Source organism: Halichoerus grypus, chromosome 1, assembly GCF_964656455.1.
Source record: "Halichoerus grypus chromosome 1, mHalGry1.hap1.1, whole genome shotgun sequence".
In the NCBI taxonomy this organism is placed as follows: domain Eukaryota; kingdom Metazoa; phylum Chordata; class Mammalia; order Carnivora; family Phocidae; genus Halichoerus; species Halichoerus grypus.
This window is the reverse complement of record NC_135712.1, coordinates 110,416,764-110,431,881: the sequence shown is the minus strand read 5'-3', so window position 1 is coordinate 110,431,881 and position 15,118 is coordinate 110,416,764. Positions and strand designations below refer to the sequence as shown.

The 15,118-nt window shown below is 38.7% G+C and overlaps 1 protein-coding gene across 1 annotated transcript in view; it reads right to left on the bottom strand.

Annotated features, from left to right (window-relative positions):
* Positions 1 to 1,985: 1,985 nt before the first annotated feature.
* ERICH6 (glutamate rich 6) overlaps positions 1,986 to 15,118 on the bottom strand; it is a 31,323-nt gene continuing 18,190 nt past the window's right edge. Inside the window, exons 11-14 of the mRNA XM_078059142.1 lie at positions 11,290 to 11,375; positions 9,228 to 9,383; positions 6,497 to 6,725; positions 1,986 to 2,249 (exon numbers count right to left, since the gene is read on the bottom strand). Coding sequence (XP_077915268.1) covers positions 1,986 to 2,249; positions 6,497 to 6,725; positions 9,228 to 9,383; positions 11,290 to 11,375 — 735 coding nt within the window. The remainder of the gene's footprint in view (positions 2,250 to 6,496; positions 6,726 to 9,227; positions 9,384 to 11,289; positions 11,376 to 15,118) is intronic.

The following is a 15,118-nucleotide window of genomic DNA, read 5'->3' as shown; positions in this document are numbered from 1 at the left end:
CAGTGGGGAGCCTGCTTCTCCCTCTCCTTCTGCCTCTCCCCCTGCTTGTGCTCTCTCTCTCTCTCAAATAAATAAAAAATCTTTGAAAAAAATATCCATACATAAATACAGATAAGGGACTAGAAAGAAATAGAGCACAATAAAAGATGACTGTCTCCCTGTGGTGGGATTATGAGTACTTTTAAAATCTTTATACTTTTCTGTAATCTCCCAAATTTTCTACAACGAGTTGGTATTACTTTTGTTAGCAGAAAAGGTCACCAGTGAAATGTACTTTAAAATATTTGGCTCATATATCGCAAAAAGTTTGTGTAGGCTGAGATACCGGACATGATTTTTACATCTTGATCCAGGCAGGGCTTTGCTGAACACACTTTGCTGCCAACTTTACCTGGAGCAAAGTGTTGTAATTTCTTTGCTTATCAGTTACATTGAAGTGCATATATGTCTTCTTAAAATATGATTATTTTATCTGTCAGAAATGTATACATAAATCTAAAATATGCATAAACAATAAAAATAAAAGTCATAATCCTGAGATCAGAAATAAAGAGGGACAAAGATTTGTAGTACTCCTTTAAGCTTTAAGTACATCAGTAATTTCTTTAACATTTACATCTGGAAAAACCTACACATTTGAAGTGTTTTCTTCTCCCTCAATTTATGTAGTATTAGTATATGACAACTTTATGGCCATAAGAGTTTAATTTTTTCGAAGAGGTTGTTATTGTGAAAAAAAGAAAAAACCACCCATGAATTAGCAGAGTGGATTATTCAATACTGAGATTGCCTAAAACAGCCATATGGAAAAGCAGACATTGATATAAAATCTATGGCATGCCCCAATCCACTTTTTGTATATATACTCAAGATATATCATTATTATTATTTTTAACAACCCAATCCTTTAAATAAATAAAACTGCCTTGAGATATGACCCTAATAGATTAATAGATATAGATATGTTCTTCACTTGGAAACATTTTTATTTTTAATACATTTTTAAAGAAAGAACATCAATTTCTTTATTACATGTAATTATTTTTAAAGTTAAGATAATTTTAAAAGGTGAAAGCTTTATCTGATCTGAAGAGAAACCAGAGTATAAAAGTGAAGATAATTTTAAATAACATTCTGTCACTAAACATGAAGCCACATGATAAAGGATGTCATTTCTTTATCCCGCCAGTCTCCAATTAATCAAGGCCTCATTCAGTATCCACTCTGGGTTTAGCTTCCCAAAATAGTTCTTACTGATGTACAAAAAACAGATTCAGTTAAGGCTCTGTTGTGACTGTTATGTGTTGTACAAATGTGCTATTTTTTTAAGAGCTATACAGATACCTATTAGTTCAATTAGTTTAATATTTGTCTCACTTGATAGAAACTAAAATTTCATTCATCAGTGAAAAGGAAGAGGGGAGAAGGCAAAAATAAAATTGAAACACTTAGCATTGATCAAGACCTGAGTCTAGGAACCTCCGTCCATTGCCTAGGGAGAGGCCTGAAGTTTGTGAGGTGGGCAGGAGGGGTGGACAGGGGGTAGATGGCCCCTTCTTGTGATCCTGCGCTCCTGGGTGAGGCCGCAGCTCATCGGGCAGAGCTCCTGCTCACTGTGGTGCTGTTGGCTTCATGGCTTCCTGAGACTCCTTCTCTTCCAGATTTCCCAAGAGCCAGCAGGGGATTTCCTTGACCTTCACTTCCAGAGCCTTTCGGATGGTTTTGCAAGCATCTCATCCTCCCTGCTTTCTGTTTTCCTGATAGAACTCTGATAATGGACACTTAGGAATGACCACGCTCATTCTCTGGTGTCCCGAAAGTGAGTTGTTTAGTTTTCCAACTTCGAATGTAAGCTACTGGTGACTCAGGATGTGTTCTAAACGTGTAATAAAGCGTATTTCTTGGTATTTCCTGGTCATTACACTTTTCTTGAAATCTCTCAGACCGCCTCCCAAAATAACAAAAAATGAAGGCACCATCATTTGTTAAGTGTTTTCATTTATTATAGCTGATATTGTTTTTATTGTATCTTTCTTTATACCGGAATTGTGACAAAGGGCAATTAGTTTTACAGAAAGTGAGGAAAGGTAGGAAGGTTGCTTTAATTTTTCCCAGACCTGGCTGGAGGGAAAATGCGCGCATCCTTCAAGTTTATGAAACAGGCGTCGAATCTTTATTAAATTGGCCAGCAGCAGCAGGTCCTCCCCATTCAGGTGCCGGAGAACTGGAATCTCCTCAGGGTTAGGGAGCTTTTCGGCAAAGAGAAAGAGAAGGGAAGCTCAGGGTCCACCTGTGGCAGCGGGGGGCGGGAGGAGGTGCGCGGGCGGCACTAATTTGGAGCTGGATCCCCTGAGTCTCGTTATCTACAAACGGGGGGCAGCGGTGTTAATCTCATCTGAAGGAGGAATGAGCTAGAATGCTGCGGAGATTTGAGAGACCAGAGCAGGCCTGACCACATCGAATTTGGGTACTTTCAAAGGCTTACAAGTTATTCAAGTACTGTCTCAGCGTATACAGAGGGGAGCACCAAGATGCCGCGAGCACGGTCCCTTCGCGGGGCGATTCCCAGGGGGGAGGGCGTGGTCAGCGCTGGACTGGAGGCCAGGAAGGCACTGGGCGGGCAGCCTTCCTCAGAGAAGGCGCGGCACCTCAGCTGAGCTTTCAGGTAGGAGCCGGACGGCTGAAGCTCCTTTCCTTCTGAAATGTGCCGCTACCTCCAGGAAGCCGGTCCGCATTAACCTTTCCCTGAGCAGCCCTTGGCCTCTGCTCTTCCCCTTCCCCACAGCCTTGGGTGCGGCAGGCTGGCGTCTCCTTGCAGCTGCAGGAAGGGGAATGGCTCTGTCAGGACAGGCTCGCCTGTGTGTGTTTCCCGTGTGTGGATTCAGGACCAGCTGAGGAGGGGCGTTTAGCCTCAGTGGGGTGGGCGAAATGCAAGCTGAACCGCTACCTGCCGCGAGCGGAGTGACCACCTACCTGCAAGAGACGCGCGACGCACGGCATTCCCTCAGGCGTCGGCATCGGAAGGTAGGGAGGGAGGGAGGAAGGAGAAGGGGAGGGAGGGAGGGAAGGGAAGGGGAGGGAGGGAGGAGGAGGGGAGGGAGGGACGGAAGGACGGGGAGGGAGTATGAGACGGATGAGTAACAAAGAATGGACCAGCATTTTTAACTTCCCTTCAATCCCGAATTCCATAGAATCACAGAAAACTTTTTAAGAGAGTAAATCAATAATGGTTCTAGGAAATAGAAAAGATTTAGATCAACAGGAATAATCTTACGGAATTCCTGAATATCAAAAAACAGATGGGACATATCCATAGAGAGATAAACGACCAAATGTAACCACGAACCCAAACACACACATCCTGAGATCAAAGTTAACAGAAGTGAGAAGGAGGAGGGGCCCTGAGGTAAATATTAGAAGGATCAGTTGATCAGCTGGGAGGCAGCCCTTACGTGGGTGGGGGTGTTCCCGTTTTCAACCCCCGTGCCCCCAGGCTGCACAGGCTGGAGCTGGAAGTCTGGCACTGGGGCTAGCCTTCTAGCCCTCAACAGCGCATACCGCTTTCCCACAGTCCCCACAAACAAACTTCAGTAAGCAGAACATGCAGGAAAGCAGGGATTCTCAAATACAAAATGAACACGCAACCAGGAATCACCAAATATCTGAGGAAATTTGAGGCCGTGAGAGAGAGGCCAGATTTACCTATCAGAGATACCAATACTCAAGGAGACAGTAGCCAGAGGAAGACTCTGGGATATATATGGTAAATATCTTCTGAGGGATTGGAGAGAATTATTGTTGTCAAAGAGAAGCAATAACTAGAGGACTTGGAAATTCTATGCATATAGAAAAAAAGAGGTGTTAACAATTTTAGAGTGATCATTAAAATAAAACGTATTAAAAGATTAAGTCTATAAGGTTGGGGAAAGCAACAAAATCCAGTTATATACTGTTTGCAAGAGACACATCTACCTTAAAACTGTATAAAAACATAGAAAATCAAAGGATGCAAAAAATGTACCAAGCAGATGCTAACTAAAAAGAAAGCAGGTGTAGCAATTTAACATCATACAGAATAGCATTTGAGGCAAAGGTCACTAGTAGGGACACTGGGAATAATACATATTGATAATATTATAATCTATTTGTCAAAATAAAAACAAAGAACTTCACTGATTACACTGAGCCCCGTAATGGGCAGAGCTGAAGAGCTAATACGTGCGTGAGGTGGATGATCAGGCCGGCCCAAGGCAGAAGGCACAACGTGCCAAGAGAAGACTGAGGGTGGGGCAAGCTCTAAGATCTAATTTCGCTAAGTTTTTAATGCCCTCTTAGACACGCAAGCAGAGATGCAGGGTTGGAATCCGGGATGTGCAAGCTGAAAGTTCATGGGAGAGAAAATGAAAGGGTTATCAAGATGGAGGTGGTATTTAAGGACAGGAGACTTCATGAGACCACCTAGGGAGTGATTCACCTAAGGAGATGAAGAAGAGCCCCAGGGAGAGGCCTGGAGCCCCTCAATATGTAGAAAATGGGGAGGTGAAGAGAGTCAGCAAAGAAAAATGAGAAGGAACAGTCCCCGAGGTGGAAGGAAAATCAAGGGAGAGCAGTGTCCTGGAAGCAAGGCATGAAATGCTTCCAGGAGGAGGAAGTGAATAATTGGCCGGTGCCACTGGGAGGCCGCTCTATGTGGCATAAATTAACTATAGTGCATATGAAACGTTATGGAGCAATTAAAAATAAAATAGACAAATATGCTTGGAAATGTAGACATGGAAAAACCCCTAATACTCCTTAAGTGGAAAACAAAAACAAAGAGAATCCCCCCAACAATACAAGCAATAGGATTCAACTTTTATTTTAAAAGAGATGTGTAGGAATAATTTATAAATACACTGAATAGAGGAATACTAAATTTGGGGTGGTGATTACTTTTGGGAAAGGGATTAGAATAGATGAAAGGATGAAAGTGGAATCTCGATTTTTTACTCTATTTCTATATTATTTGAATCTTTAAACATGAAAATGTATTTAACATATCACTTTTGTAATTTTTAAAAACCTAACATAAGGGTGAACATGAGGACAATGAGAAATGGAAAAACTTTTAACATCAATTTTTTTTTTGCATCACAATGACTCTTTCTGATTAAAATTCTTTTCTAAGGAGCGAGGGGGGAGAGAGAGAGAACATTTTTTACATTTTTGCTAAGAATGCATTCACCATGAATGTAATGTACCAAAAGAAGCCTATCTTATAGATTTCTAACAAAGAAGTTTGTCTGGAGTCTGAACCACTGACCGCAGTAGCCAGATTGACCAAAAGTGGCTGGAATAATACTGAGCACATTGTAGACCCTCACTCTCTGTTGGCGGACTCCGAAGTATCCCTTTTGTTTGGTCTTTATGAGATATTCCTGCCTGTGCTGAATATTGAGGTTATATTTCCACTTATTTAAAAGTGTAGAATTTTTCGAGGTTGACAACGCCTTTGAAATCTGGAGCAATCTCTTCCTTTAATAATTGATGAAACAAAGGGTTTCAGAGTTTAAGGGACTTGTTCAGAGCCACACACTAGATAAGCTACATAGACCTCTATTTATCTCTATCTCTATCTCTATATATATTTCAACATTATTGACATAAATTGACAAACTCTATACGGAGCTATCGTTTACTGAGTACTTGGTACCAAGCACCATGCTAAGTACTTTGCATTCGCATTGACTCTTCACAGCAATCTATTTGGTGGGAATCATTATCCTCATCTTATAGAAGAGGGAACTGAAGTTCAAGTTCACCCACTTAGCTAAGTGGCAAAGTTGAGGTATGAAACTATGTCCCTGTAACCTGAAGGCCACGTTCTTAACCACTGCCAGTTACTGAGAATGTATTCTAGGCCATGCCCTGGGTGGGGTAGAGGAATCAGTAAGGCAGAGATTTTGTCCCTCTGGAGCTCACCATCTGGTAGGAAAGGCAGCCCCAAGGGCAAGTAAGGCAGCATGGTCCAGCAAGCACAGGGACAGAGGTGAGTACATGGATACCCTAGGGAAAGCCATGAGGGACCCTGATTGGGCAAAGGGCTAGGAGGTCTGGGAAGTGTCTCCAAGGAGATGGGACTTATGCTTGGTCTTGAACATGGTTAGAACCTGGGTCTCCTGACTCAGCCCAGGGCTTTCTGCTATAGCACGAAGGAAAAACAAACACAATACAAAATCCTAAAACCAAACCCCCAAAGTAGCACTACTTGGGCACAGAGTAAACACAGTAAACGTTAGTTGGATCCACTCTGAACTAAAAGGAATTTCTGAAGAACAAACAAAAAGGTTACCTCAATTCCATATGAAATTTTCATTATGTGTTTTTTCATTGAATTCCAAAACTCTTAGTGGACAGTAGATTACACGCAAGTATAATCTGTCAGTAATAACATTAACGAAAGTCATTTACTCTTATTATTCTAAATGCTTAGAACTGTTTTCAAAAATGTACCTACCTTCACTTTGGTCCCAACGCTGATTCTTGCCTGTTGGCCCATTGCTAGAAAAGTGATTGAAATCTTGTCTTGTTCTAGGATGCGAATTCCAATGTAATGGTTCAAAGCCAGAAAGACAGGTTTAAATGAAACAAAGGGTGAGGAAGCGACAGAACTGGACCAATTCCAAGCCCTTATTCTGTTGCCAGCTTGATCTGAGTATTGACCTCCCAAGATATTGATGTATACCCTGGGCAGAAAGGAAATTAAAAATTATAAACAGTAACATTATACTTCGACCTTAAAATTAGCCCTGTCGCTTGCTAGCCAAGGGGAGCAACAGTTAATGCTAGCCAACAGCATACGAATAGTGCAAAACCTCAGGTAATCTTGGGAATGATAATACTGTGACTGAATTTTATATTAATTTAAAGTGGTGGATCCAATCCAAGACCTACTGATAAACCAAACTGGGTCCCAAAGAGAGAACCGGGATCATAAAGGGATCTGGAAAACTGTGTGCTGGGGAGAATGAAGGGGGAGCAGGGAAGGTTTAGTCTGGACAAGAAGACATGCAGAAGAGGCGAGCAGGCTGTACCCAAAGAGGGGAGAATACCAGTGCTTAGATTTTCCCCAGGACAAAATGAAGACCAGTGGCTGTAAGTCTTGGGGAAGGCCCCATTGGCCTCAGTACAGGACAGCTGTGTTCTAACAGTACCCAGCAATTGGGAGCCAGGAGTCCTTCTAGGAGGGCTCTCATCAGGGCCAGGTGTGGGCAGGAGAGGCTCAGGGAACATCTCTGAGATGGCTTAGAGTGCCAGTGAAGAGCCTTGTGATGGAGCACAAAGTGGAGCTTAGACTAATGGGGTCTCCCCAGTCTCTTGGTGTAGCTGATGCCACATTTTCCTACATTACATACATATTAGGCCCAGCACAGTCTGAGCTCCAGTGGCACTAAGGACTGCCATTCTACTTAGTTATCTCCTCTTCTCTCACCTTCTTCCAACTTGGATCGCCATTGCTTTCTTGAGGAGAGGGAATAGGTACAGTTCTGGGTATTTAGAAAGGTGGCTGAATTTGATAATAAATTATTTTTTCAAAAACTAGATGAATTGGCCATGAGGGGCCCTAGGGTAAGATCACATCTTATTTCCCCACTGTTGATTAATGGCAGTAATCTAATACCAAAAGTGCAAATGAGAAATTGAGGTGATGATCTTATTGTATGTGGGAGGAGGAAGTTTCCTTTTGTCTTGAAATGTGGATGAAAATAATACTTGGCTAAAATTATGTAGATAAATTGTTCATTTAATAAACATTATTTGAGTCTATATCATGTACAGATACATGCTGGTAGTGGCAAAGATTCAGAGTATGCCTTCAAGGAACATGGGGCCAGCAGCGGAGATGGGCTTGCTATACGAAAGGCAGAGGCAGCTAGAAGGGGCAGTGAGAGTATGCAGAAGTCACATGAGAGGACCAGGGATCCAGCTAGTGGGTCAGGGGACTTCATAGAGAGGGCAAATGTTCTAGAAACCAATGGATATCTGGTGACAATTAATACAGTACCTGACCAGATGTAATCTAGAATTGCTATTGAACCCCGAAGGATAAATAGAAATTCTCCACTACACATAGGGTTAATGGACTGACTACTGCATTAGACCTGAAAAACACAAATGTCTTAACTTTCTCAAGTACTGGCAGAATGTCCAGACTTTGTCAATTATGAATGGAATTTCTCAAGATGAGATTGTTATTCCTGTAAATAATTTAAAGGGGAATAGTATCTCTTTCTGAAAAGCTCAGGAAGTTGGAAGTGTCTTTGAAGTTAGAACCCAAATTTCACTTTCTCAGGCTAAATGAAATAATGCAAAGTCACAGAATAGATAAGTTTGTAGATCAAAATAAGATCAGGATCTGCCGAGATTTTGTTTGTATGTTATTGTTGGTTGTGGCTATAGGGATCTTGGAATAGTTACAGATATATCTCAAAACATAACACACACACACACAAAACTATAACAACACAGTGTGGCAGCTATCCATTGTAAATTATTTCCATAGATGAGGTAGTATAACATTAACAGGCATAGGCTCTAGAGAGACCACCTGGATTCCTATCACAAATCCCTTGGGTGACCATATAATTTGTTTAGAGATTTTTTTCTAATATTGACATCACAAAGTTCATATTTTCTTACAGTTTATAGAAAGAATATCATGAGCTTTGTTTTACATAGTTGCCTGGGATTTTTCCACTGAGAAGAAATGGGATGACATAAATAAAAATTTTCTCTGAGTTGAACATTACTATCTAAAGATCACTAACTTAAATAATTCTTAAATTATTTTTATTTTTATCATTTGAAAGGAAAAAAAAACCTTCCAGCTATAAGATGAATAAATTCTAGGGATTTATGTACTGCATAGAGATTATAGTTAATAATACTATGTGTGTGTGTGTGTGTGTGTGTATTTGAAAGTTGCTAAGAGAGTATATCTTAAATGTTCTCAACACAAAAAAGAAGTGATAATTATGTGACATGATGGAGGTGTTAGCTAATGCAATGTGATAATCATTTTGCAATATGTAAGTGTATCAAATCAACACATTTTATGCCTTTAACTTACACAATGTTATATGTCAATTATATCTCAATAAAGTTGGAAAAAATAAAAGAAAAAGTAAAATTTCACAACCACCCCCCACCCCCCCCCAAATGGCAGCAGGAGAAACCTAGAAGCCTACCAGACATTTCCATTGGGATGATAGCAGGAACTTCTGCCAGAAGAATCTAGCAATGCCAGGATCGCAGGGTCAGTTGGCATGTCTTCTTGGACTATACAAGTGAAACCACTTACTTTGTTGGGCACTCGGATGATGGCTAGGTTTCCAGATGGGTAGCTGAGATCAGATAAGGTCATTTGAGTTGTTCTAATGGTCCTTCTGGGAATAAAGTCAATTTATGAGAGAGACTTTGAAACCATTCTGGAATGAGAGCTACTGTTATTACAAAAATAATTTTATGCTTTTCATGGGATCAAAATATTTTTACAAGATGCAAAAAGTCTCAACAAAATACTAGCAAATGGAATCTAGCAACATATAAAAAAACATATATACTATGACAAAGTGGAGTTATCCCAGGAATGCAAGGTTGGCTTGACATCTAAAAATCAATCAATGAAATATATTGATAGAATAAAGAGCAAAAAAATGATAATCTCAATATACACAGAAAAAGCATTTGACAAAATCCAATACCTTTTCATGATAAACAACTCAATGAACTAGGAATAAAAGGGAAACTCCTCAAGCTGATAGTGTCTAACAAAAACCCACGGCTGACATCATACTTAATGGTGAAAGACTGAGTGATTTCCCCCTAAGATTAGGAAACAAATGAAAATGTCTACTCTCCCCACTTCTATTCAACATTGCACTGAAGGGTCTAACTAGGGAAATTTTATGAAAGAAGAAGAAACAAAAGCCATCCAGATTGGAAATGAATGCTGTGAAACTATCCTACTCTTGTATATAGAAAATCCTAAGGAATCCACAAAACAATATATTAGAACTAACAAACGAGTTCCGCAGGATTGTAGGCTACAGGACCGATGTACAAAAATTAAATTGTACGTCTGCATACTAGCAGTGAACATTCTGAAAATGTAATTAAGAAAATAATTCCATTTACAATAGCATCAAAATGAGTAAAGTCTACTGAGGATAATTTACTGTTAATACTCAGTCCCATCTAAGCTGATCAGCAAAGCCCAGAGGAAAAGTAAACACAAGATTGAGTCACTCTGAAAAGCAGCCAAAGCTTTCAGGAGAATTAAGAATTAAAGCCAGGGCATGAAATGATAACTAATAATAAAATTTGGGGGGAGTTATGGAAAATTTATTGATATAATTAAGACAAAACCTACACTTTTTCTCATGGGGCCTCAACAAAAACTTCATATACTTCCTATGCCATGAAAGTCATTTTTCTGGTTGATTATTGGGGTTTGACTAAACTTTTAGGAAACTAAAACTAAACATGACTTTCTCCTATAAAAGTGGGACCTTCATTCACCAAAAAGCTCTCCTTATTTCATAGTTTTTTGTTTTTTGTTTTTACTTTCCTTGATGTATTAAATGGCCTTTATGTCAAAATAGCAAATGGCTTGGCCACCAGGCAGAAGTTCAAGTGATGAATAACTTAGTGTTCCATAAAATGGATATCGAATTTTTGTATTAAAAAATAATGTGCTGCTCATGGATGTGTAAACTGGTACACATTTTCTGGGGGACAAAATCTATCAAAGCTTTAAAATGTCTGTAATTTCTTAGTCAGAGTTACTACCCCTAGACATTCAATTCAAGGAAATAAGTGATAAGTATGCAACAAAGTCTGCAAAAAGTTGTTCATTTAGCTGTTGTATATAAGGCAAAAAATTATGAAACCACCTTTGTGGTTAGATTAAATGAATTATGGTACATCCCTATAATGAAATACCTTGTGGTTATAAAAATGGTGGTGTATTTCTATCTTTATTGTTTATGATATACTCATAACATTGCTATTTAATATTAATCAAAGAGGGCAAGTTGAAAGATACGAATAACGAGTTGAATTAATTTTTAAAGAATTATATATATGCTCATAGAAAAAAGGAAAGATATATTAAAAAGATGTTAATAGCTTTTCTCTGGGTGGTAGGATTTGGGTAATATCCGTTTTTTCTTTATAGTTTTCTATATATTTTTTTCTCTTTTTATGTGAAGAAATAAGGCTAATAAAAACAACTTGTTGAAAGGATACAATATTTGTGTTGTTCCATCTGGAAATGAAGTCAGAAACTTGCTTCCATGTTTGTAGTGCTTCTCTAAGAGCTCGTTCCTCATGATCTATGTATATAGCACAGAAAATGAAAGGACGCTTAACTGTTAATTGTTCCAGATACAACGCATTAATTATGATAATAAAAGGCATTCCTTGCTTGCTGGACAGTGATACAAACCATTTCTTTTTTTTTTTTTTTGAAGATTTTATTTATTTATTTGACAGAGAGGGACATGGCGAGAGAGGGAACACAAGCAGGGGGAGTGGGAGAGGGAGAAGCAGGCTTTCCGCAGAGCAGGGAGCCCGATGCGGGGCTCGATCCGAGGACCCTGGGATCATGACCTGAGCCGAAGGCAGACGCTCAATGACTGAGCCACCCAGGCGCCCCTACAAACCATTTCTTAATTTAAATTTTTGGCCCTGCAACAGTGACAGGGAACAATTCTTAGGAATCATTAAGGATTGTTCCTAACCCCTGCAGATAACTTGATAAAAGCTTTCAGGCAGGAATCTGACATTACATATCTGTTTGAAGGGTTTTGTGTTTTTTTTTTAATTTTTACCTTATTCACATATTACTATAGAAACAAAATAGAAGATTAAATAGCAGCCTTAGCACGATGGAAATATTCTATATGCTGATTGTAGTAGTGGTTACATAACTGCCAAAATTCATAGAGCTGTACATCTAAAAAAGATGAATTTTACTGTATATAAATTATACTTCAACAGACTGACTTTAAACTCAAGTATAAGCTGTAGCATCTGCTGTCTCTTCAAGTTTGTTCTTGAAGTTATTTGAGCAAAACACTAATGGTGTATGAGAAGATGAAGAAAGAAATACAGGGAGATAATCCTTAATATATCTCCAAGTTAAACTATTTTATATGTAATACTCAATAGGGAAATGAATTTGTGCCCAGTAACATTTTCTTTTTCTTTTTTTTTAAGATTCTATTTATTTATTTGACAAAGAGAGAGAGAGCACAGGCAGGGGGAAGGGCACAGGGAGAGGGAGAAGCAGACTTCCCGCTGAGCAGGGAGCCTGATGCAGGGCTCGATCCCAGGACTCTGGGATCATGACCTGAGCCAAAGGCAGCCGCTTAACTGACTGAGCCACCCAGGCACCCCCAGTAACATTTCTATTTAAATATTCTTTTTATTCTTAATCCTGAATTGTAGTAAAATAGGTTTAAGAATTTCTAGGGCTAAACAATGAAACTACTGAAATATTCACATAAATGTTGCCATTTATTTTGGAAGATAACACATTTTTTTCATTTTAAAAATTATGAAATATGAAATACATTCAGAAAAGTGCTAAAACATGCTGTTTTGTAATGAGTAATTATAAAGTGAACACCCATTATTATCGCCATCCAGGTCAAGAAATAGAACAATGCCAATACTCGAGGAGGCCCTCTGTGTGTCTATCTCAAAGTCGATACCTTTCTTTCCTAGACATAACCACTATTCTGATTTCATAGTCATTTCTTTGCACTTTTATAATTTCTAAACAATATAGCTTCAATTTTTTCTCATTTCGAATTTTACATAAGTAGAAACAAAGAAAATATCTTTAATATTTTGTTTCTTTCTGTCAATATTATGTAGGTGAGTTTCATGCGTGTTCCAGTTTGTGGCTGTGGTCCACTAACTTTCATTTGTGTATAGTATTTCATGGTATGAATTTATCACTATTTATTTAATAGATATTTGGGTCATTCCCAGTTTTCGACTATTGTAAACAATGATACCACCAACATTCTTATGCATGTATGCTGGTACCCAGTTCCTCTTGGATATTATGACCATTTGAAAAAAAATGGGTTCAAAATACCCTTGAGCACTTCTCGAAGGAGAAATCTCAGTCAATAAACGAAAAGGTGCTCAACATCATTAGTAACCTGGGAAAGGAAAATTAAAACCGCAATTAGAGATCAGTACATACCTATCATACTGGCAAAGAAAATGGGACATCTGATAGTACTAACTATTGGAAAGGATGCAGAACAACAGTCACCATTGTCTAGTGGATCAATGTAATTTGGTCCAAAAACTTGGAAATCATTTTGGCTTCATCTAGTAAAGTGAAAGACAGGCATATCTTGGGATTCAGCCATTCTATCTCTGGGTATAATATATGAGAGAAGGGCAAATAATAAAGCTTAACTTCAGACTTGGATAAATTAAGTTTACTTGCTGAAATTTCTAGGGTAGCCAGAAAAATGATAGAAGCAGAGAGTGTAACTTCTAAGCTTGTAGAGGTAGAAGAAAAAATAGAACAACATATTTTAAATATTCTCCCAAAAGACAAGAAAGGATAAAGGAAAAGAAAAACACATAACAGGGAACAAATAGAAAATATCAAGGAATGTCCGTTATTATATGTAAATAGACTAAATACTCCAGTTAATAGACAAAGAATGTCAGATTAGTTCTTTTTTTAAGGAAAAATTCCAACCATATATTGTTTACAGGAGACAAATCTAAAATATAAGGATACAAAAAGATTATAAATAAAAATGATACATGAAAATACTAAGGAATATTACCAGAGATAAAGAAGATTACTTCATAATGATAAAAGTTTAAATCCACTAGGAGGATATAACCTTACAAAATATTTTTCCCATATTAAGATAGTTTCAATATATATAAAGCAAAATTTCACAAAAGGAAAAGGAAAAATTAAAAAATTCCGTAATCATAATGGGATATTTTAGCCTACCTCTCTCAAAAATTGCAAGGATTGTTAGACCAAAAAAGTAATAAAACAATAGAATATTTGAACAACCCCTCTAATAAATTTGACCCAATGTTCATAGATTGGAAGATTAAGTATTTTAAAGATGACATTCTTCCCAAATTGATTTTAGATCCAATGCAACTGCAATTCACATTTTAACAAGATTGTATTATTTGTGTGTTGTTGGGGTAATGGAGGTCTTCACAAGTCAATTCTAAAATTTACAGGAAATGTCAAGAACTTAGAAGAGCCAAGACATTCTTTTTTTTTTTTCCTTTAATATTTATTTATTTATTTATTTGACAGAGAGAGACACAGCGAGAGAGAGAACACAAGCAGGGGGAGTGGCAGAGGGAGAAGCAGGCTTCCCACGGAGCAGGGAGCCCGATGCGGGGCTTGATCCCAGGACCCTGGGATCATGACCTGCGCCAAAGGCAGACACTTAACCGACTGAGCCACCCAGGTGCCCTGAGCCGACATTCTTAAAGAAGGCGGTTGAGAGAGAGGAATATGCTCTACCAGATGTTAAGATCTATCACAAAATATAGTAATTAAGACTGTGTAGTGTTGGGGCAGGATAAAGAAATCCATGATACAGAGTAAGGAGTCCAGAATCAGACTCATGCAGCCATAAACATCTGATGTGGGACAGCAGTGCCAGTGCATGGTAATGGAAAAAAGGAAATCTTTTTCAATACATAGTGCTGGATACAATCTGGTATCCATATATGTATATTTTAAGATTTTATTTATTTATTTGAGAGAGAGAGAGAGAGTGCCAGCACAAAGAGGGGGAGGGGCACAGGGAGAGGGAGAAGCAGACCCCTCGCTGAGCAGGGAGCCCAAAGTGGGGTTGGATCCCAGGACCCTGAGATCATGACCTGAGCCGAAGGCAGATGCAACTGAGCTACCCAGGCGCCCGTCCATATTTTTTAAATGAAATTAGGACCACTACCTCACATTATATGTAAAAATCAATTCCAAGTGGATTAAAGATCTAAATGTGAAATGCAGAACTACAGAGATTTCTTTAACATAGGAGAATAGCTGTATTATCTC